Below are 23,649 nucleotides of genomic sequence, written 5' to 3'. Positions count from 1 at the left end.
TAAGGTAAACTGGGGTCTAGCGCCCTCTGTATGGCCATCTTGCTGATTTTATTTGCTTACAGAACCACACACATGCATGTTTGAATGGCCCAGAAATATGAAAACGGCCTACAATACAAATATGAATGTATTTGGAGACTGAAGTTCAATAAAAACAACATGAAAATGGCCATTCTACTGTATAGCTGTTGTGTCACTCTGGCAGTGACATTGTGGCGCACTTGGAATTTGTATCACATCTGATTGATATGTTTTTTGATAATTTTGGATCTACCATTAACAACCTTTAACGAAGATGTCAGAGTTAATTTTAAATTAGAAGTAGGTAGCATAGAACTAGAAATCTGAAAATAATTGGGAGTAACACTCTCCAGTTCTATAATACCTCTATGGATCCACTGAGTCCCTTTACACTGTGGACAGGAGATGTTTGTATCGCTATACCAAGTGACAGTGCTAAGATACCTGTGGGTGTGTGTGGGGGGGTAAACCCGTAGAGGGATGCTCCAGCCAAACCTTCTGCTGTGACACTGGCTCCAGGCATTAATATTTACATAATTTGACACTTCACCACTTTGTTACACCACTTTGTGGAAAGTAGGGTTCACTTTCAGTATGGCAACATACATCATGGAACTGTAAATGTAACACATGTAAATGTAAATCTAGATATAATAAAAATGGAAAGGTGTGAAAAAGTTTGTTTAATTTGACTCTTCTTCATTCTTTCAGATGGCATACACTATACAATTTGGATTGTATCTCATCATAACTTCTTCTCAAGGACAATTCATTTTAAAGAACAGAAAACTACTCCAAAATGTAATGTACTCAGGAAATGGACTGGAAAATTCATGAAAATAGTGCAAATCACATTCACATGACAGCCTGGGAAATGTTTGAAGCCTGCAACAAATTTACTAAGATAACAACGCTGTGATGTGGAATACACAAGTACTAATTAGATTATGATGACAGGCGATGAAGTTTGACATCAGGTATTTCCTGTCCTTATACTTTAAGAAACACACACACACACACACACACACACACACACACACACACACACACACACACACACACACACACACTGTACTCTGTAGTAAGGCAAAGAGGACCCTATTATTATTTTATCAATGTATCAAAATTCAATGAAAAGAACATTGTTGCAGTTCTGAATGATACAATTAAGTTTTGTAAAGCAATAAACACAATAATCATCTAAAAAGGTCAATAGTAATAGTATAAGCTACTAACTTTCTCTTTATGCTAAACATCCTCCTAATTTTCTGTGTAATGATCAGTATCTTAGACACCTGTGTCCATGTCCATCTGCTGAGAGTAACTTGTGTCCTTAACCCCTGCCTTAGCCCTCTCCCCCACACTCATGGAGCCAAGCCACTACACTACACTACACTGGAGAAAAGAGACTGGTAGTGCCACTAATTAGTTATAATCAGGACATCCTGGATGACTTTAGGTTTGGTTTGTCCGATTACTTGTTATTGATTTCTCCTGCTTGAGTCTCCACAGGTATAGCCATACTGAGGTCCTGCTCTGTCATCTCCCTCTGTGTGAGGACATAATTGAGACATAATGCACTTTGTTCTCTAGTATTAATAAGAGGCACTCTTGATAATAATTGGCTATTCTTTCTCACTTGTGTCCACAGGTAGAGGAGTCTTCAGTGGTTCAGTCAGACTCAGGTCCTGCTCCCCTATCTTCCTGTGTGTGAGAACTTCCTCCTTGTAGGTTATATGAAGCTCCTGAGATACTCAAGATATAATAAAACTGGTATGATTTAGGCTGAAGTATATAAGACACTGAACCATTCAAAGCACCGTGTGCACACATTAAGAACTGAAAATGCACAGATATCAGTTGCAGATTTCAGAAAAGCAATATGGTAAATCTGGAAAAAAATTAGCTGATTGCTTTTGTTAGATTATACAATCTCATTTTCACAATTCCTACAACAATGCCCACAATCCTTAACAACAATGCAGGCAGTTTGGTCCTTGGGTTGATTTTGGGTATGACACAATACTGCTGCTCAGAATGTTGCTGTTTAATTTGACACAAACCCATAGGAGTTTCCTCAGTGGGTGTACCTGATGTTGGGCTATCATGGATTCACAGTCCATGAATGAATTTACAAAGTCCATGATGAATTTACAACAGAACCTCCTCTACCAAAATGTAAAACAACAAAAACTAACAACAGAAATGCAGAATATTCTTAATTGTAAATAAGATCAAACAGATGAATTCCCACGGGCTTCTGTTTTAGTGGGTGACAGACTATTGATCATTTCATGCTGTCAGAGAGCAATGGATCATGCAAGGTCACTATAACATTCTACTGAGAAAAAGCAATTTGAAAGAGCACACACCAACATATCGGGTTGGTACATATAAACTCACATATACCTATGCTATACTGTATGCTAAGAGAGAGAGAATATGGAAGGTAACTACAGAGGTGTGTAAAAAGATGGATATGATAGAGGCTTTGTACACCTGGATTTAGCATCAGATCCTCTCAAGCTCTGTCAGGTTGGATGCATGGGGTCCGTCGGTTGACAGGCAGTTACTCTCTCTTTCGACAGATATTCAATTGGGTTCAAGTCAGGGCTCAGGCTGGACCAGTGAAGGATAATCAGAAAGTTGTCTCAAAGCCACACGTCCTGGCTGTGTGCTTTGGGTAATTTGTTCTTTTGGAATGTGAACCTTCAGCTTTTCTGGAAGTGTCTCCAAGTCACGGATTTAACTGTAATTTGGATTACACTTTTTAAAAGGCAGAATATTTTCACCACAAAACAGATGTGTGCTGTCACTGTTGTGATGAATACTTATCTCAAGGTGATATTTCAGTTTTTCTTTTTTTTGTAATACATTTGCAAAACTTTTGAAAACATTCATTATGGCATATTGAGTGTGGAGTGATGAAGGGAAAACAAATAGAAAGATTTCATCATAAGGTTGCTGCAGCAAAATTTGTACAAGTGAAGGGGCCTTACTTTCTGAATGCACTGTGTGTACATTTATTCAGACATTCAAGCAGCATATTTCCACTGCTTAAGTGAAATACCCTCACCCCACAATAGCATTTCTCTCTTAAGCAAATACAGATGTGCTCTCAGGATTTCAAAGTCCTCCTGCCTACACCCCCTTTTCTGATTGGCTGAATATACACACTATTGGAGGAGAATTTACCAAAATACCCACTGCAGGATTAGAAACTTTCTTGAAGTCATCACGCTGAGAAAAAATGGCCACGGCACATGATAAGGCTGTACTACAGGCAATATTCAACCCAAACACTCCATTTGGGGACGTGCCTCATTTAAATCAAGAAGAGGATCTCGCTGATGATGGTAATTACATTAGAACATCCTAAATATCCAGGCTTTTTTCTCTGCTTCTGATTTCACAATTGCCATTTAAAAGGTATTTGAAGTATAGAAGGATGTTACTGTTGCATGATTACCATATCATTGGATATTTTACGCATTTTTATGCATTTTACAGATGACAACTGTATGGTAAAGCATTCAGTATAGCTGAGGACTGAGGATTTTTCCATATAATCCCTATTCTTAGTGAATACCTCAAATCTGCACTTCGTTATGGTATGTACAAAATCTATACCACAGCCCATTTTTGTTATTGTCACAGACAGTCCATTTGACCCGAGCTTGGTGATTCAAGTTAAGCAGTTGGAGTTGCAGGGGGTGTCAGCTGCAGAGTCTGGAGACAACCGGACAGCACTACAGTGCTTTGACAAGGCTATTCAGCTACTGCCAGGGCGTCCCTCGGCCTACAACAACCGTGCCCAAACACGGCGTCTTCAAGGGGACACAGCAGGTGAGCCTGAACAGTGTCATGATAGAAATGTAGTCTAATCAGGATTCTTCCACTAAGTCTTCGGGGGTTTTTGTGTATTTGTGTTGAGACAATAAATAATGTGGGCTATGCTAAACTTATAAAGCATTTGGAATCATTCTCGTTCCTGAAGCATTACGTTAGGAATTATTTATTGCCTGATGGTATTTTCATCCCTTCAGGAGCAATTCTGGACCTTGAGCGTGCCATTGCTCTGAGTGGAGGAACGGGGCGCACTGCATGCCAAGCCCTGGTGCAGAGAGGTCTCTTATTTCGCCTGGGAAACCAGAAGGAAGAGGCAAGACAGGATTTTACACGGGCAGCTGCACTGGGCAGCAAGTTTGCACAGCAGCAGGCTGTTCTGCTTAATCCGTATGCCGCCCTGTGTAATCGCATGCTATCTGAGGTCATTAACAAGCTACGAAACCCTGATGTACCAGAGATGCAGTAGGAATACAGTTTTACATTCTGCCACTAAAGGTTCACATTAAAAGTTGTTGCATCTGTGCATCAATAACACTATACATAAAACATCAATAAAAAACAGCATTCATTCATATTCTTTGAATATTCATTGTATAGTTGAATCTAAAGTCTCCAGGTAAGCATGTATGTAATATGAAGCCAGTCATTAGAAATCACAAAGTCAATTGATTGTCAAGTGAGTGTTACAGCCCAAAGTATGGATAGGAAACGGTTCTGCAGATTCAGTCTTATTACAATCATATAGCTACATTTCAGAAGTATTTCAAATTGAAAATGTAGAGCAAAGTATTTCTGAAAATGCACATGAGGTCCACTTTTCCCTGTGTCTAACCAGGCAGAAATTTCAGTGTCATTCATTGTGTCAGTTTTAAGCATGCTGACATGAAATTTGTTCCAAGAAAACATTCTTTACTTCAGGTCACCTATTCAAATGGCATGAGTGTATAGCTGTAGAATAAGAAGGCAAATTTGTGTATTGCATATATGGTTTCTGACTGACTTGCTGAGGCTGCCTTGAGCAACTAACAGATAACAATCTTTAAGGCCCAGATGCACCAGATGCAGTACAAAAGAGTTCATCATCTTGAAAAGTTTAGCAGACATTTAACTGAATATAACAGTAGATCTGTATTGATATGAAGGATATGTTGGGAAATGTTGGGCCCAATAAATCAAGCTATATTTCCGTAAGAAATGGTGCTCTGCAAATTGTTTTCAGGATTGTCCACAGCAGTTTCATTACTGTTATCTCTAGGCTCCCTGATGCATAAATACAGAAGAATATCTCAAAATATAATATTAAGGCAGAAACACTGAAAGTCAGCACAAATATTTCACATTTCAGATTCAAGAACTGAACTAGGTCGCCATAGTGACACTAATTGAAATAATTAAGTTCAACAAGACAATTTAAGAGAAGGAGAGAAGAAAAGTGCAACACTGCCTGCTCCACGGTTCATCCAATGTATTGTTGAACTGACATTTCATTTCAACAAGACAAAAGAAGTTTAAAAAGCCATAAAAGACAGTTAAAAGCAAAAACACAAAAGCTACTTAATGTTCTTTCACAGTAGATCAACCCAGGCCACTTTTACTCTCAATGTGACTTCCTCATGGTTTTGTCACAGATGATGTGTATGGGTATTGTTAGTTACTGTGTAGAAAGTTCTAGGCTTAAAGCCCTAGTGGCACCATCTAGTGGATAATTTTTAGGGAAGACCATGTTTCCATCCAAAATTATATCCAGACCGGAAATGCATGAAATGTATGAATGATAAATTGATTCATTGGAGAAAAGAGTGGATTAACTACCATTTCGCATAGTGTATAATGTGAACAAGGATGATGGAAACAGGTTTGCTCACATCATGAAATCACATTTATTGTGCATTTTCATGTTTCTTGAAGTTTCTCTGACAACCTCAAGTTTTGAAATCCACAGCTGTCAAGTTTTGAAATCCACCAATATCCTCCATTGATTATAGAAGCATGTCTATTTTTTATTTGTATGACATAGCCAGAGCCGGACAGTAACGGAGTACATTACTTATACAGTAGCCTACTTGAGTACAATTTTGAGGGATCATTTTTGGGGAGTACTCATGACTTTACTCAAGTACATTTGAGAGGCAAATATTGTACTCTTTACTCCACTACATTTATATCCATAACCGTGAGTAAATGTTACTTCTTCTAAAAAAAAAGGAAAAAAGAAAAATCCCAGAAACCCTCAATTTGTTGTTTCCCTCTCAAACGTGATTGGATTGTGCAGGCGCCACTGATTGGGACAGCCTATCAGCAATCACCTTCAGCTTTCCTCCATGGTCAGATTTAGATAAGAGACAAAACCATGGACGAAACAAGAGTTTTTCTAAATATTGCACTACTACTGCAACAGTGCTTACATTTATGTACAGAAAAGATGAAGATGCAGCAGGTTCCTATGGATGCTGGGAATGTGCCAACCCGTGGCCCCACCTTGCCAGACTATTTCAATTTTCTGAACTAGTTAATGATAGTTTTCGCTTCAAGTGTTTCAATTACAAAATAGTATTTTGTATTTGAAATATGTATTTTAAATACATGTATTACAAATACTGCCCATCCCTGGCAACATGGTAAAAAGATGAAAATGACTTGATTTTACTTTCAATTCCTTTTACATTCTCCAAGGTATTAACATTAACATTTTTATAACTCCATGTAGGACATTTCTGTTCATAAATGTAAGCACTGTGGCAGTAGTAATGCAATATTTAGAAAATGTACTCTTGTACTCTTGATACTCAAGTACTTTTAAAAACAAGTACTTCAGTACTTTTACTTAAGTAGACATCTGACTGTTGTACTTTTACTTGTACTTGAGTAAAATTTAGCAAGGGGTATCTGTACTTTTACTCAAGTAATGAAGCTGTGTACTCTGTCCTCCTCTGGACATAGCTGATGGAAATGCACACTGATTTGCATTTCTTTTAGCCAGATTTTCACTAATGTGCTTAAAGGTATAGTCAGTGATGGCACAGGAAGTCACATTTGTTTATGTTTATCCAAGAGTGAAAGATCAAAAATCACGCACACTGATCACTGTTAACTTAATATTTATTTTAGAACGAACAATGCGTTTCGCCTAGCGCTTCATCAGGTTCGCTCTGTACCTTCCCCCTTTTCCTTTCCACAGGTGAATAAATCAGGTAATGTCACATGACCTTGTTGGGAGATATTTAAGCTACATATCAATTAGTTCATAATTTCATTAACAACATCAATATACTTCTTAAACAACACAGAATTAATAAGTTCACATACAACATCAGTAGTTAATAAATTCACCTAAGAATTAGTTCATATGTTTAGGTGACACCAGTAATTCATAAACACCTAATCATTTAGTACATAAGTTCATTAGCAGCATCAATCAAATAACATCAGTAATTCAGTGATCGGTAATTCATCAATTTATAAAATCCACCTAAGAATTTTGTTCATAAATTCAACAGTTCATCATCAACATCAACAGTTCATCAGTTTATCAACACCTCTAACATTTAATTAATTCCACAATATCAAGATGTGCATAAGACAGTACCTTATTAGTTTGAATAATTTTTACAAGCCAGTTATTCTGTTCACAAAAAAACACTCAAGTCTTGTTTTTCATTAAGTCCATATGGTTCAATTTGTGAATTCAGTAAGCCTCCCTTTTAAGCAATTGTTTTATCAAATCACCACCTCTTACATTAGGTTCTCTCAATGCCAATGAATCTCAATGTAGTGGCTGAACCATGATTTCTGTCCTTGTAATGTCTAGCGATAGCGTAATCCATATTGTTGTTTCTAATAGAAGCTTTGTGTTCAGCAATTCTTAACTTCAAATTTATTTTTGTTTGGCCTATATACATCAAGCCACAAGGGCATTTTAACATGTACACTACATGTGTAGAGAGACAACTGATAAACTGTTTGATGTCATACTTTTCACCCGAGTGTGGATGGGTGAATGTTTTGGTGTCAACAGTATTTGAGCAGTGTGCACACTGGCCACACCTATAATTACCATAAACTTGTTTAGTCAGCCAATTTGTAACTGGAGGTTCTTGGTACATAGAACTGACTACTAAATCTTTTATATTCTTGCCCCGTTTGAAGCAATATCGTGGTTTAGCTGGTAAGTGGCTCAGACTCGGGTCGCATTCAAGGAGTTTCCAATGTTTGTTGATTATTCTTTTCACCTGTTTGGAATTTGTGGAGTATTCGGTTACAAAAGTTACTCTCTCTGATTTCTTAGGAGTAGGATTCAACAGTTCATTCCTATTTTTCTGGGCTGCCTTTTCAATTACCTGATTAATCACTTCCTGGTTATATCCTCGTTCTATGAATCTTTGAGACATTTCCTTGGCTTTAACCTTAAAATCTTCCTCATTGCTACAGATTCTTATAAGCCTTACAAACTGACCATAAGGAATATTCTTGATTAGATGGTCAGGGTGAAAACTTGATGAATGAAGTATAGTATTCCTATCTGTTACTTTCCTATAAATAGAGGTCTCTAATTTATGGTTATTGACTGTAATTTCTAGATCTAGGAAATGGACACTTTTAGAGCTATACTCCATAGTGAACCTCAAAGTAGGATATGTCCCATTTATGTATTCATTAAAATGGCTCAATTCATCTTCAGAACCAGTGAAAATCAAAAGGATGTCATCAATGAACCGCTTAAAGAACAGGATGTTTTGTCTAAAAGGATTGTTGTTAAATATGTGTCTATCCTCCCATAGGCCCATAAATAGATTTGCGTAGTTGGGTGCAAATGGGGATCCCATACTCATTCCTTGAATTTGTAAGTAGTACTTGTTAAAAAATAAATCATTAGATTTGAGAATAAACTTAGTCATCATTACTAACAGTTCCTTTTGAAATAAATCATTTTGAGTTGTAAGGTAGAAGCTCATGGCCTCCAAGCCATCTTCATGAGGGATATTAGTATAAAGACTCTCCACATCAAATGTTACAAGATAAGCATTATCTGGGATGGAAATATCAGCCAACAGTTTAAGAACATCTCTAGTGTCAGCAATATAACTTGGGAGTGTTTTTACAATTTCTTTTATCACTATGTCTACAAACTGTCTCAAGGGTTCTGTCAAGGAATTTTTCCTGGCAACAATTGGTCTGCCTGGAGGATTTTGTAGCCGTTTATGGATCTTTGGGAGCAAGTAAAATACTGGGGTGACAGGATGAGCTATTTTCAGTATTTTGTACAACAATGGCACCACCCTTATCAGCAGATTTCACAAATAAACCAGTGTTCTCCCTTAATTCATCCAAAGCTTTCCTTTCCAGTTTAGTGATGTTACAGTTGTTCTTTCTTTTTTCAGATTTAATCAAAGCATTAATATCCTTTTCCACCAATTTACCAAAAGTGACCAGAGTAGGATTCTGGATACCTGGCGGCATAAAGGTCGACTTTTTCTTTAGTTTGTTCAAAGAACCTAAGACGTCATTCCCCATAGTATTATCAGTGGTACTGTAGCAGTCTTATCATGGAAAAAATGTTTTAAATGCAATTGTCTTAAGAACTTGAACTGGTCCACCTGAAGCGCTAGGCGAAACGCGTTCTAAAATAAATATTAAGTTAACAGTGATCAGTGTGCGGTGATTTTTGATCTTTCACTCTTGGATTATACTTACCTGCCTCACCTGCACCTGTTCAACTGAAGGTTTGTGCACAGGGACACCTATGGACTTTGTTTATGTTTATGTTTAGATGAGCAGACGTAGCCTGACGAGCCAGAGCCACATTAAAATGTAGGGTCTGGGCACTCACCGTTCGCAGTGCTCAGTCCGAGGGGCGGGATAATCAGTTGTCTTTCAAATTCCCTCTGCCTAGGACAGCGGCAGTCCCATGCGTTTCCCACCAGCGGAGCTAGTTTGCTAGTTCAAACGTTTGCCAACTTAATAAAAGCTTAACTCGTGTCACACTGTTCGCCAACAGCAACATCCATCTTATTTGTTTTCAAGTAGCAGGGAATTCAAGCCAAACCGTTGCAACTCTGCCATCAATCATTATGTTAAGCCCACCTAACGACTTTATACACGATTTCATTGGCCTGATTGAGTTTCGATATCTGGAGCTCACAAGCCAACGGAGAGTTGCTAGACTAGCCCTGGCAGCAAATGTAATTTGCTGCCGCTAGGGGCGCGTCTAGATTTCTAGGCTAATCAAATGCTGGACATCTTTAGAAAGCTAAGATCCTGTAGTTTCTTAAGAAGCACTGGCACAGAGTTACAGAGAGAATTTTGTTTTTTTCTTTCTGCCGGATAACAAGCATCTCTGAACTGACCACATTTCAGCCCTCTAGATCACTTGATGTGATTTTAGAGACACAACTGAGCCCGAGCACCAGGTCTTGCGAAGCTGTGTGCAAAAGTAGATCAATACAGAATGAAAAATGAGTACTTTAGACCATTATTTGCCAAGGTGTGCTCATGCGTTTTGTAATGCCCTGGAAACTCCCCATAGGATTTTTGGTTACCCAAAATGCATACTGACAATAAAACTATGCATTTCTGTGGTTTCTTGTAGACTATTTGGATTTGTAGGCCATGTCAGGTTCTGATAATGACCACACAAAATGGAATAATTAGCCTATACAAAAGTCTCTATTTTGGCATTTTCTTTGTTGGCTTCATGGGTGTGTATAAGATGGACTTTACAACTAATATTGGATAAAACATGAATATTTAATTCCTATGGATTCCTGTGAATATTTCAAGACCAGGAACGTAGTGGTAAATTAAGAGGTGGGTAAACAATTCTGTGATCACAGTAAGGTGGACTGTGTGTGCCATGCCGTAGGCCTATCAGATTTTTAGAAGAGGCATTCGGAACATGTATGATGGTGGTATTGTCCAATATAATACAAGTGCCAAGTGGTTCATAGTGTTGATGAGTGTACATGTTATTGTGGATAATACAGTGTGATTTTTACATGTTAACAGTTGTAATTGGTGAATAAACTCTTTTGAGAGGTGGATAAACTCTAATAAGAGGTGGATAAACTATTTCTGAAATTCCAGGTGGGTAAACTGCGTAGCCTACTTGCGTTCGTTTAGCATAAGCGTAAGTTTAGCGTTTAGCGTAAGTTAGGGAAGCACCAAAGGCGAGGAGAGGTGGGGGGCATTTTTGACTACATTTAATTGAGCGTGTCTCATTTTAGGGGCCGGATGCTTCGGAGCCTACTACTACGTGCTAACGTTAACGTTACTGTCATCAAGCTGCAATGATTAGCCGCGAATGAATGCCGCCCAAATCTGTCGAGTCATCTTGTAGTGGTGCGTCAAGTGCAACGTATACACGGGTTTCCCGTTTACCAACAAAACTAGATGCGCGCGCAGCCGTGAGGCAGAAGGCGCTTGGTGGCCGTCCACAACATTATAAACTTATCCTAAATAGTCGGCTGCTGTAAGCTACAATCGGATTTTTTTGTATATCCCTGTTGTCTCAATGATAATAACATCTCATTTCAGACTATATTTCAAAGTTTGCCGTTCATTTGCATTATAATATAACATCGTATTTTGTCATTTTTGGCAAAGACATTCCGTTAGGGATATTGAACATATTTAACATTAACCATCGTGATTTCGAATTGGTGCAGTTTTCAGCACAAAAACTCATTTTATTATTTTGCTCTTTTGCATGCTCTCTATGCTGTGTGCTTTCTGCCTCTTGTTTGCGCACGCATGTTTTCGTGACGTTGTATATATAAAAATATCTGAAAAACCTACTTGAGTAACGAAGTATTTGTACTTCGTTACTTCGTTACTTCCCATCTCTGAAAACAATGCACATTATATTTTAACCAAGGACCAAATGAAACACACCAGAGAAGTATCTCCTCCCTTCAGTATTCCCAGAGAAATGCCATGCAGGGTTTTGTTTGGGGGACAGGCTGCCCCCACGTATCCAATTTTCGGAGCCTGGGCGTACAGAGAGGAGATGATTACATGTGACAAAAATTGTATGGGCTTGAACTTGCATACGATCGCTGACTGCTAGGCCTACTTTGAAATAATTAAAACAAAATGTGCATGTGTAGGCCTAATGGTCCATCTTCAGGGTCCAGTAGGCCTAGGCCCACCATCGACTTACAAATCTCCTTTAACAAGATATTAGAACTATTGCCATTTGATATTGCTGAAGCAGTCAGACAGACATTTTTCTGTGTTTCAGGTTGGCTGTGACCATTTCAATTCCATCCACTATTTTTTGCAGTAGCAGGCCTAGCTTTGCAGTCCGATAAGTGTCAGTGTCATTAATGTTAGGATCAGACACTTGTCATACAACTGCATGCTTTCAATAAACGTATTACAGAATATGATAAAAATGATCAGTGAGACTTCAAACGAGATTTGATTATTTTGGTTTTATTGGATGGAATTGAATTGCTTGACCTGGAATCCAGATAGATAGATAGATAGATAGATAGATAGATAGATAGATAGATAGATAGGTAGGTAGGTAGGTAGCCTACTTTATTCATCCCGGAAAATTGTAGGGTTCTGAAACACAGGCATTGGTCTGATCTATCTTAATGTTTGCTGTATCATGCAGTCAGGGGTAAGGAATTGAGCTGAATAGAAATGGTAGGCCTATGCTACCATACAATTGTTCAGTGCAGTTTTTACCAGTCCCAGTCGTAATAAACGCATAGTAGCCTAAATCACACAAGAATAAGGTCAAGAACAAAAATCATCCAGACTGTCTGGCTGACTAAAGGGTAATTAGGCCTAAACGTCATATGCATTCAGAAACCTGAGAAGTAGGGGGCGCAGCAAAGACAATATAAGACATTATTTTCAAACATTTGCGTTGCCGCCGACGACCGCATCTCCTGGCCTCCGTATAGGCAGGAACTGAAGGCATGATTCCGTCGCACTGGCATCCCTGAAAACGCTGGCGTTGATTGGGCAATACAAATGTCTAGTCATTCGGTGAGTCCCCAGTGCTCTCACTGACACTCGCACTGTAGTTCAATGGAGGAACGGCCCAACGAAGGGACGCTCGGGAGATATTCTAGTCATGGAGAAGCGGAAAGCAACCCTGATCGATTGAACAAATTGGTGAATAATGATCAGTGCCACTGCCAGCACCAGGACGAGGAAACGTCGACGAAGAAAACTGGTCAGTTGTCAGAAGGAACCATCTCAAACTTCAGGCGAAGACCTTGCTTGGGTCCAGATCATGTTTTCTAGCTAATGCTAGTTAGCCAGATGAATCTCTCAGTGAAAGTTACTAGGGAGTGTCTTAGGTACTGATGTTCAGATACTTGTGTTAGCATAATGGCTAGTATTAGCTCCCTTGCTATCTACTAGCATGTGTGGACATTGACCTTGTGCACCGGTTTCTGCCCATTCATCTGAGGGCTCCTACACTAGTAGATCACTTTAAATTGTTCTGTGTTCATTAATAACATTTACAATTACAGAAGATGCTGTCATAGTTTGTTGTTCGTTTGCACTTGAATAGACTTTGCAGACGACTCCGATGCCTAGCTTTCTCAACTAGCTAGCTCGGTCGCTTCCCAGCAACTCGAACCGGCTCTCTTGGAATGTTCTTGCTCGTTCGCCTGTACTATTGCTATTTCCTGTCCGCCATGTTGGGTGCAAAATTGCATAAACCCGTTCTGAAATATGCATATAAGTACTTAAGTTTTAAAGTTGACATATGACTGATACTACCAACGTCGATGCCAACTACATATGCTAATCAAACGATTGTCAAACTTAAACTGTTTGCACATTAGCCAGCTAGGTGGCTACAGAGGCTACATCCCTTGGTTGCTAACTGGCGAGTCGGTCTTCAGGGCCTGTTGCTCTCGTGTCACTCTGTCAGTCATGTGAGCAGGCCTGTCAATAATTTTAGACTGGCGAGGTTTGCTGGAAATGTTTAACCTTAGCAATTTAGGATTAACCACAGTTACACATTACACAACAAAAGTACGTAAATGTTAATAAAGCTGATGTTATCCCCGTCGTTATTTTGTGTATATTTCTCGATCGGTTTTTACGGTAACTTGAAAAAAATAAGTTGCATACCGAGCAACCAAGCTAACGTGAGTTAGCTAGCAGTTTGCCTACCGAATTTGGGCTAGTTGCTATAAAAAATGGTAACTCTGGCCTGATATGAAATTAATGTGACACGTTATTTCATCGATCCAATAAGGCCGTTGTGTGGCTTTCACGCAACTTGGTTTGGCCAATAATTATGCGAACTGTCCACACTAGCTAGCATGGAGACCACCGAAGAAACTGTTAACCTTACTTGCTTGCGATAACGTTATGTGTTTTGATTCTAGAATACAGCTAAATTGTTTTCTCATATGTTTGTACGATGTACCTCTCAAGAATAAAATGGTAAACAATATGGCTAACGTTAGTTAACAACCTTTAAATGCACTAGAAGAGCTCAAACTATCATTGACTTAAGCAGTGATAAACCCTAGAGGGATTGTATATTTCAGGAATACAGTAACGTTAAACATTTCTCTGGATCATTGGATGAACACGTCAGTGTTGTCAAGAGATGCACATCCATGCGCCAGTAAAGTGCCTTATTTGATTGCCCATACATTTTTAACTAATATTTTCTGCGCTAGAGTGCTGAGGTGTCAGAATACCATGTCACGGATCAGTTCAGGAGTTGCAGCGCCATATTATATTTCTCCTGACGTGGTCATCTGGGTTGCAACTATTTAAAGAACTTGTAAACAGTAAGACAAGTTTGTCCCAGTAAGGATGGAGTGTTATGGCCTAAGTCAATTTATACCCTATTTCAAATGTACAGTAATTTATTTATTTGAAGAATAAATTGATTGAATTGTCAAATAACTTAATTTAATAAGAGACAGTGTATTACATACTTGCTTATCTTAAGCTCTGCATGTGAGCATTTACAGCATGTGTTCAGGGTGTGTTTGTAAGTGGTGGTGAGAAGTTCTTCCTTTGTTAAGCCAAGTTTTAACCTGAGCGTAATCTGGCAGTGCTTCAGGTGGACCTGGCATTTGGCCACTTGAAACACCCTCTTTGCTTCTAGTGTTCCCATTCTGCTTGTCTGACACTCAAGCAGGCATTCACTCTGTTTTGACACAGTAGAACAATCTGGTGTTGATCGCAGGTGCTGTCTGTAACTTGACATTTATTTACAGGTGCCCTCTGTAGCATTTAACAAAATCTGCTTTCTCTTTTATCTTCGGCAGGTTATGGAAAAGTAAACGGAGTCACTAGGGAGGGAGAGGAGATTGCCACTGCCTTGAATCCAGACAGCATCCATACACACAGTGGCCATGACGACAGACGCCCCTTAGAATACCCCCTGAAATCCAGACCTTCCTCAAAGACGGCTGCTTTCCACGGGGCAGTGGAACGTAGAGGAGGAGAAGGCGGCAGCAGTGGTGACTCTAAAAGCAACATGGACTGCCCGAATGATCGCCCACCTGACCTTAAGACACTGGAGGGTAAGAAGGAGGCTCTAGTGTCACTCAATGGCATTGTGGCCTCTGGTGCCAGTTCTAGCCCACTCTCCAATGGTTATCCTGGGAAGCCAGGGACGCTGACGGACAACGACGGCAGCGGATCCGAGAACGGCTACACTACACCTAAGAAACGTCGGAACGGTCAGCGCAGTGCGAAAGCTGTGGCTGGGGACATTGTGATTGTGGCGCAGACTGCAAAGGCCATGCATTCAGTGCCTGCAGGCAAGCAGCAGCTGGAGCCGCCTCTGTCTGCCGAGCCCGCCGACAAACACCCATCCTCGGGGCTGCACGGCAACGGCAGGATTCGAGAAGCACCGGTCGCCCCCTCCGCTCCTGCCCTTCCCCCTGGCGAGTTTCCGCGGAAGAACTCGGAAGGCAAGGCGGCTGGTAAAAAATTTGAGGAGCGACCCGTCAAAGCCAAGGCGGCCACAGCTGCCGCTTCTGCTGCGGCTAAAGACGACTCGTGGACACTGTTCAAGCCACCGCCCGTCTTTCCCGTGGACAACAGCAGCGCTAAGATAGTGCCTAAGATTAGTTATGCAAGCAAAGTGAAGGAGAACCTCAACAGGGCCACGGCCCAAGCATGTTCTGCAGCTGAAAGGGACCCACTCCTTCTGCCTGCCACCCCGCAGATGCTAGGCAAACTCTCGCAGGTGCCCATGTCTGCTGTGAAGACCATCACCTCGACCAGCTTTACCAATGGGCCTCTACCCTCAGCAGAGGGCGGCAACAATGGCTGCCCCTTGCCTGGTGCTCCCTTTAACACCCCAGCTGCTTCTGGTACTGCGTCTGTGCTGGTCTCCCCCATCCAGGGAGGTGAGAATGTAGCATCCCCTCTGTCCTCGTCTGCCATCCCCGGCATGGGCGGTACGCCTGTGGTGCCGGAGCCCCGGAAGCCCAGCCTGTTTGTTTACCCGCATGCGGCCGGACCCCTGTCTAATATGCAACTGTCACTCCCCAGCGGCCGCCAAGCTGACCCGCCAACCCCATCCTCCTCCTCCTCCTCCGTTGCGGCAGGGTCTGCGTCTAACCCTGCCTCCACTGCGCCAGCTCACCAGAAGTCACTTGGGGAGATCTTTCAGAATCAGTGGGGGCTGTCTTTCATCAACGAGCCCAGTGCTGGACCTGACAGCGGGAGCAGCACTGGTGGTGGAGACGCTGTCAGCCGGACAGAGGGTAGGGGCAGGCCCACGGTGGTGACCTTCCAGGGCGGATTCCCCTCTGGTCCTCTGCCTCCACAGGGCTCCACCACTTCGTCCCAGAGACAGGAGCACCCCCCTTTCCCCAAGGCCTATGAGCTGGACAAGCGAACTAGCCCCCTCTCCTCCAGCAGAGTGGTCAACCTCCGCTCCTCTCCTGGGCCTCTGGCTCAGGAGGGAGGCTTGCTGCAGACCCCTTCCCTTCCCTCTGGAGCCCCTAAAGATGAGCCCAGGAACCTCAGTGCAATAGTGTTCAGCTCTTCCTCTGCTAAGGACCTCGGGGTAGATCTGCTTCAGGCTTCCCCAACAAACACTGCCCCTGTGCTGGCCATGGCCAGAGAGCAGGGCCATACTAAGGGCTTTGAGAGGAGATCTAGCTGGGGGATGTTTGATTTAAAAGCTGCTGTAATTTATCACACTAAAGGTAATTGGGCTGCAGAGTATTTGTTTTTTTAAGAAGGGGGTAAAACACAGTTGTAAGTATGAGGCATTAGAGAAACCCAACACTGTAATGTGACACTCTGATATGATCATGGGTTTCTATGTTAGTCTATTAAACAAATGAGGGAACAAAGGTCAGCTTTTGGTCATGCTTAATTCCTGATGTGTTCTTTTAGGATACTGTTCATGGAAATGTTACAGCTTAATCAGCAGCCAGCTTAATGCTGGGAACAGACCTCTCGATTTTTAAGCCTGATTTTGAAAGGATTGGAACGTCCATGACAATAATGGGAAATCCAAGGCAGTCAACGGTAGTCACAGTGTTCAGTTGTGGCAGGAATCGTATATATGTTTGGGTGACAGATTTGAAACCTCTGTGATTCTTTTCATTGTTGATGCAATCCAGATTTTATCAAACGTGTTTAAAGTTATCTTGACAGGTCTGTTCTATGATCGCCATGGTTGCAAACATTTAACAGTCAACAGCTCAATCGATATGATTGTGCTCATAACTAATTCCCAATCGTACCAGACCGGATCCGTTTGTAGGTTTGGTCTACTCAGTATTGTTCAGTGTGAGTGCTATTGAAAAAATATGAGGTCTGTTCCCAGCCCAAGTTGTCTGTTCCTGGACTTCTACTCTTTGTTCCAATTAAAATCTATTTCAGCAATTGCTATTTCAAACTAATGTTTCAAACTGTAGGACAGAAATTATAAGCTATTTCAGTTTCCTCTTAAGTAACGACACTATTACAGCTGAGTGGTCTTTTTTTAGTTTTCTCATGGGTATTTATTGTGTTATTGCTCTTTTTCAGAAATGGAATATATTCTGAATTTACAAAAACAAGGTAAGGTGTTTTTTGCCTTCACGTGTATGTTTGACATTTGTTGCTCCTTAAAATAATGACTGTTGCTCATCTTGGTAATTTAAAGGTAATCTCTAAAAGGTGTATATCTTCACTGACTACTCAGTTCTGTTTCAGAGACACTACTTTGGAAGCCTTGTGTTTTTGGTGGAGTTCTAATTTCAACCTTAAACCTAAGAAATCCTGAGTCATATTGGTCACATGACCTAAATCATCCTCTCTCCTTCCACAGATCCAAAAAGAATCGTCCTCTACAGAGACACAAAGGACGGACCCAAACAGTGAAGTGACAACCTGGATAACACTAAAACGTCTTCAGCTGGGACACTGCTGCTGCTGGCAGAAAAGAAATGAAAAAAAAAAAAAAAAAAAAAAAAACCCATCAACAACAAAGTGGAGTACATGCTGTGTGAAAGGGACATGGATACTCTTGCTAAACAAAAACATTGTTGATTTTGAGTTGAATCTTTAGAGTGGGATGGAGAAGCTGTGTGGGAAAGTTGTCCACGCAGACCGATGTGTGGTTAGTCAGCAATAGCGGAACGTGTGGGGAAAGCGGGGGATTGTTGTGTGGGGAGACAGAGGGGATAAGGAGGCAGTCTGAAGAAACTGCGAGACAATCGGTGAAATGGATGACTTGAGTGGCACGGCTGTTCCTCCTTATTCTCCTCAACAAAGTGTGATGGAAGTGGTCAGAAATGCTGTCTGTTCTCAGTGGAAGAAGCAGTCAAATGAGACTGTGGATGGTGTCCTTAATTTCCAAAAAAAAAAAAAAAAAAGTGCTCTGGACAACAGCATACACACCTACACGCACACACACACCTACACGCACGCACACACTCACACACCTACACGCACATTAACACTTTCTGAACAAAGAAATACCGTTAAGGCGCTCTGCTGAAGCCTCTGAGTTTCATAAACTGGGGGGGAAGCTTCAGACTCCTCCTGTCACTGCTTCCTCGGAGGGAAAGAGGAGTTGCAGTCCTTTAGATGCCTCTATTTTTTTTTCTGTGCGAATTCAGACCGTTCAGAAGACTCCTGAACTGTTCGGACGCGTCCTGGAATTTGTGCAGACGTACAGACTGGGAGACGCGAGTGTCTCAAATGACTGCCCTCATGACTTCGAATGGGAGGGGGAGAGAGAGCAAACACTGATGTTGGAGGGAATATGTGTCTTGCTTGAGATTCAGGTTAATCTGAGAAAACGGATAGTTTAGATGTCTTGGGAGACAACAAATTACTCTAAGCCTTGTGGGCGCAAATAATTGTCTTAATGTTAGTTTCTGACTAAGATGGGGGTCCTACATCTGTTGGTAAACACTTAACTGAAGTTTTTGTTTGTTTTGCTTTCTTTGTTTGTTAGCCTGCCTGTTCTTTTTTTGTCATGGACAAGGAGAACATTCTTATGGATATCCAGAAAGCACGACAGATCGAAGTCCAAATCGGACCCCCACCACCTCCCAGGTCTCCTTCGTGGGCAAGCACAGTGTGTCGCCGTCATTTTCCCATTGGAAAGATCTCAAAGTGCTATTGTTTCAGTTGTCTTATCAATGGCTCTCTGATACCACCAGACAGACGTTCCTGCCGCACAAGATGTCGCTGTGGTAACGGTGACAAAGCCTATGCTGTTTTATTTGCGTTTTTTTCCTTGTCTATGTGGGATTCTGTTGACATTTTATGGACTGTTTGCTTCTCTGAAATCAGAATCAACTTGATGCTGTGTCGTATGTTCAGAATTTTGTTTACCCAGATGCTCAGAAAGGTGTATTTCCTACGTTTTTATGTTAGGCTGTTTTATGTTTTTGTATGTCTCATTATATGCAGAATTGATTTGATTCTTTCCTTGTCTTATAGAGCTGCTGCGTAGACTCAGTTGCTTCAATATTTTTGTTTTCTCCAAGTAATTTTGCACAGAGAGAGCAGCAGCAACTACTGTTGAGTTTAGGGAGGCTTAGAGCATTAGATCAGGAGCTACTCTTTCAAAAGCCTGAAGTTGAGGAGTTGATGAGTGACTGGCTGTATGTATGGGGAAAGGAGTTTCTTCGGAAGCCTTAGTTCCTGTGTTCAGCCTGCTGCTGGGGTGTTTTATCACAGTAGACAGACAGGACTTTATTTTTGTCACCCATCTTTTGATTGGCCTTTGTGTACTCGTTTGACTGTGTGCTCCTCCCCCTTTCCTCTGCTGTCCTCGTAGGATAGGTTAATGTTCAAAGGTCTTCCCTCTTGGTAAAAGAAGAGAGAAAAAAATCAATTCAGTGTTTCTCAGTTAAGTAATATCAAAGAATGAATACTAAAACTTTTTCTCTATCTTTCTCTCCCTCCCTTGCCCATTAAGTTAATTGATTATAAGAAATTATTAGCACTTTATCTCATTTTTAACTTCTGTTGCCGTTTTAAAATAGACATATCACTACGTGATGGAAACAGTTCTAGAGAGTAAAATATACTAACTTAACAGTAGCCTCTGGCTGGCTATGCTTTAAAGCATATAAACATTAAAAAAAAGTCACTCAGGTAGGCTTAGGATGTTATTGTAATTTAACTTAAATTTACCACCAGTGTTATTGCCCAAACTGAAAACAATATTGACAGCGCCTCTCTTTTACTGTGTCTTCTTCCTTGTCTTCAACTGCAACTGCTTGAGGCCAAGCTCTCGCATTATTTGGAATTTGAGAGGTGAAACTTTGTGTAATCCTCTCTCTTTGTGCTTTGGTCCCAGCTTTACATTGCTATGTTGGAAGAGAAGAAACATGGGCTGTTTTTCAACTTTTTGTTTTTAATGGCGTCATGATGTTTGTCTTGGTAATGTCTGTACAAGTGGGATGAAGAGGTGAATTGAAGCCTGATTAATCCATACTATTTTAGCTGTTAAATGCGTTTATAATGGCCTCTCACCAACACTGTGTTGACCTCCCCACTTATTGACCCTTGTCCCTCAGCCTCCCCTGATGACCCACCTGACCTGTGTTGACACACAGGATTGGTCGGCTCATGTGTGTATTTTGTGTTGGGCATGCTGCTCTCAGACAAGGGTGTAGCCTTACCTCGACTATATGAGTTTAGGAGTTTTAATTTGTATCCACATATTTCTATTACTGGTTTCACACATTTGAATAACAGTTATGTCTTTAGTGTTATAAGCTTATGTGAAGCTGTTCTAAACTTGCAGTCTTTGTTCAAGTTTGACTTGCATCCAGGAAGGAGGCCCTTGTCAGTTTTCAGTCATGCACCACATGATCTAGTCTGTTTTTCTGTTTCCAGGGAGTTCATAAATAGTTAACTGCTGTTACTTTTTTTTTTCCTGATGCGCTGTTGTAGGCTATCTAATTTTCAGACAAAGGGATTTCAACCTGTATCTTATCATGTCACATTTTCCCCATCAAAACACACTATTTTAAGTAGCATGACATTGCAATTCTTGGTTTTATTTAATGCTTTTGTTTTTTCATTTTTGTTATAACTTCAGCTTTTTCCTCATTTTAAACTGAAAACTAACGTCCAAAGAGCTGTTCCATGCTGTGTAGAGAAGGCACTTGTTGAGTTCTTCTCGATTTTTGTTTTGTTTTCTTCTTTTGAAACTTAGCGGTTGTTTAAAATGTAAACCTGTCTCAACAGTTTCTGTGAAAGCAGGAATCGACTCATTGGTTGTAGTGTTAATTTACTTTGTGCAAGGTTCTATCAGATATGACTACGTTCTCCTAGAACCATGCAGAATGGGACTGTTGTCTCCTTAATGTTCTTTCTTTTTGTTGTTGTAAAAAACAATGGACCTGAGGACAGTAATAACAGCTGACAGTATGGACTTGCACCTCAAAAAAAAAGGAAAAAAAAATTGTCTGTCACAAAAGACTCTAATTTTGTGCATACCTATATGCGAAAAAACCTCTGCCGGTCCCACATGCCCTTTATATGTACGTCACTTTAGAACTAAATGAGTGGGGACTCTGGACCTCTTGAGATTTGTGGTTCCATGAGGGGGCCTTTCTATTGTGTGCCCAGACACATTCTTTGTGCACAGAGCAGTTTACAATCAAAGAATTGGTGGAGTTCAGAGATGTGGCTGTGATGTGTAGCCATGCTTGAAGCGAATAGGCCAGTAAGCAAAGACACTTAAAGGCCAGATTTCTCAACATGGTACGTACCACAGTTGTGTGTTTGAAATTTGCCCAAAGTTGGTTGCTTGGGCATCATAGATCGGAAAACCTATGTGAGTTGTCCAATCTTTCCCCATCTTCCAGGCCAAAAAAGCAAAACAACTAAGAGCACTTGTTTGATTAGTATCAATTGTGAACACTAATCTGGTGATATCACTTCCTCCTTTCATCATCTGGACTAGTGTAGTTTGCTGAGCTGTTGTGTCATCAGAGAACAGGGGAGAGAAGGGGGCATGGCCGGAATTGGACTGGGAGCGTGGCTGACAAAAATACTTGTTCATCTGCATTGAACTCCCGAATCCTAACATGCCTCACCCAGACATTTTCTCCATCCTGTTCTAGGATTAAACTCCTGGTCTTGGTTTCTGTTTGGCTGGGGTCTTCAGCTCTATGAGTGAATAAATGAGTGTGTGTGTGTGTGTTTGTCTCTGTGTTAGTGAGGGCGAGAGTCTTCATTCTTGCCCACAATGATATGCAAAGTGTAATGTTTGAGAATTGTCGAAAAAGGAAAAACAAGATTTAAAAAAATATTCAGGGTGCCTGTGCTGAAAAGAAATTTGAAATGGGAATCACTTGATAATCATCCAAACATGTATGAATAACTTTCTTGCATTTTTTCCTTTATCTCCCCACTCTTAAATTTTGTGCCATGTTTTGACTGTTAAAACGTTTTAATTAAAAATGTCATCTTCGTGTCACTCTTTCCATATCCTACCATTCTTGATGGGATGGGGGGAGGGAGGGAGATCAGCATTGTTTTAAAGTACCTTAGTGTCACTGCTAATAAACTTGTTGGAGGAAAAAAAAGCCTTTATTCTCACTTTGTTTTGTCCTAAATTTAACATACAGCCCCATAACCTTATATTGTAGAACTTTTTTTGGCAACTATTATTTTCAATTTCTATCAATTGGAATTTCATTATAGATACTGCACTGGTGAAACATTAAGATCGAAGACAGGTGTACATTTCAACACTGACTTCTTTTTTGCTCTTTTCTGGAAGATTAATGCAGTTGCTGCACGAGAAAACCAGGACTTTTGTTATGTTATGAAAAGGCCATCAGAGCAGTTTGAAACATTCACTTATTTAGATGCTTATACATAGATGGAATGTCAGAATTCAGCTCTTGAATGATACTTGATTTATTCACTCATTTATGTAAATGTACTTTTAAGAATTAAAACATTTGTCAGATTTTTGCCAGGCTGTAACCTCCAATGTGGGCTATCTAACTGTAGTGCACATGGTGAACGTATGAGGGAATTTAGTGAAATACAAGCGAAGACATCTGAAATGGTGCTATGATGCTACTGATTTCTCTAACTCTCTAACTCGGTGTGTTGGGATGTGTGCTAGTTTAGTCTCAGAGCCTCTACCCTCCGCTTTCCATCAGTGTGTTTTACATGCAGTGCTACCTCCTGCCAAACCTAACACTGAAATGAGCAGAATCCTCACACATGAGTGTGCTCCCCTCTGGGAAAGTCCCCACTAGCACCCGCAGGACCTGGCTGATGGCCAGGGCAAATGACTTGCTGAGGGACAGGCCTGATGAAAGGCCGGCAACTATACTTGGACTA

The 23,649-nt window shown here is 40.8% G+C and overlaps 2 protein-coding genes across 3 annotated transcripts; both read left to right on the top strand.

Moving 5' to 3' along the window:
- The first annotated feature begins 3,248 nt into the window (after positions 1 to 3,248).
- ttc36 (tetratricopeptide repeat domain 36) lies at positions 3,249 to 4,444 on the top strand. 2 transcript variants are annotated; one of them, XM_076281461.1, is made up of 4 exons: positions 3,294 to 3,377; positions 3,532 to 3,632; positions 3,732 to 3,867; positions 4,068 to 4,444. In XM_076281461.1, exons 2-4 carry the CDS (start codon positions 3,630 to 3,632, stop codon positions 4,334 to 4,336), a joined length of 408 nt encoding a protein of 135 aa, XP_076137576.1. In that variant the 5' UTR covers positions 3,294 to 3,377; positions 3,532 to 3,629; the 3' UTR covers positions 4,337 to 4,444. The 2 variants fall into 2 exon arrangements, with proteins under 2 accessions (XP_076137575.1, XP_076137576.1); XM_076281460.1 differs by lacking the exon at positions 3,532 to 3,632 and having other exon boundaries at positions 3,249 to 3,377; positions 3,679 to 3,867.
- An 8,352-nt stretch (positions 4,445 to 12,796) lies between these two features.
- On the top strand, positions 12,797 to 22,897 carry nufip2 (nuclear FMR1 interacting protein 2). Its single transcript, XM_076281930.1, has 4 exons — positions 12,797 to 13,057; positions 15,132 to 17,030; positions 17,863 to 17,895; positions 18,146 to 22,897. The coding sequence occupies exons 1-4, from the start codon at positions 12,910 to 12,912 to the stop codon at positions 18,196 to 18,198; spliced, it is 2,133 nt and encodes a 710-aa protein (XP_076138045.1). The 5' UTR covers positions 12,797 to 12,909; the 3' UTR covers positions 18,199 to 22,897.
- The last annotated feature ends 752 nt before the right edge of the window (positions 22,898 to 23,649 follow it).

Source organism: Alosa pseudoharengus, unplaced genomic scaffold (genome assembly GCF_046254945.1).
Source record: "Alosa pseudoharengus isolate Yale_2024_CS ecotype anadromous, Long Island Sound unplaced genomic scaffold, YU_APseudo_1.1 YU_APseudo_1.1_scf_13, whole genome shotgun sequence".
Taxonomy (NCBI): Eukaryota; Metazoa; Chordata; class Actinopteri; order Clupeiformes; family Clupeidae; genus Alosa; species Alosa pseudoharengus.
This window is presented reverse-complemented; position numbering and strand designations above follow the sequence as displayed.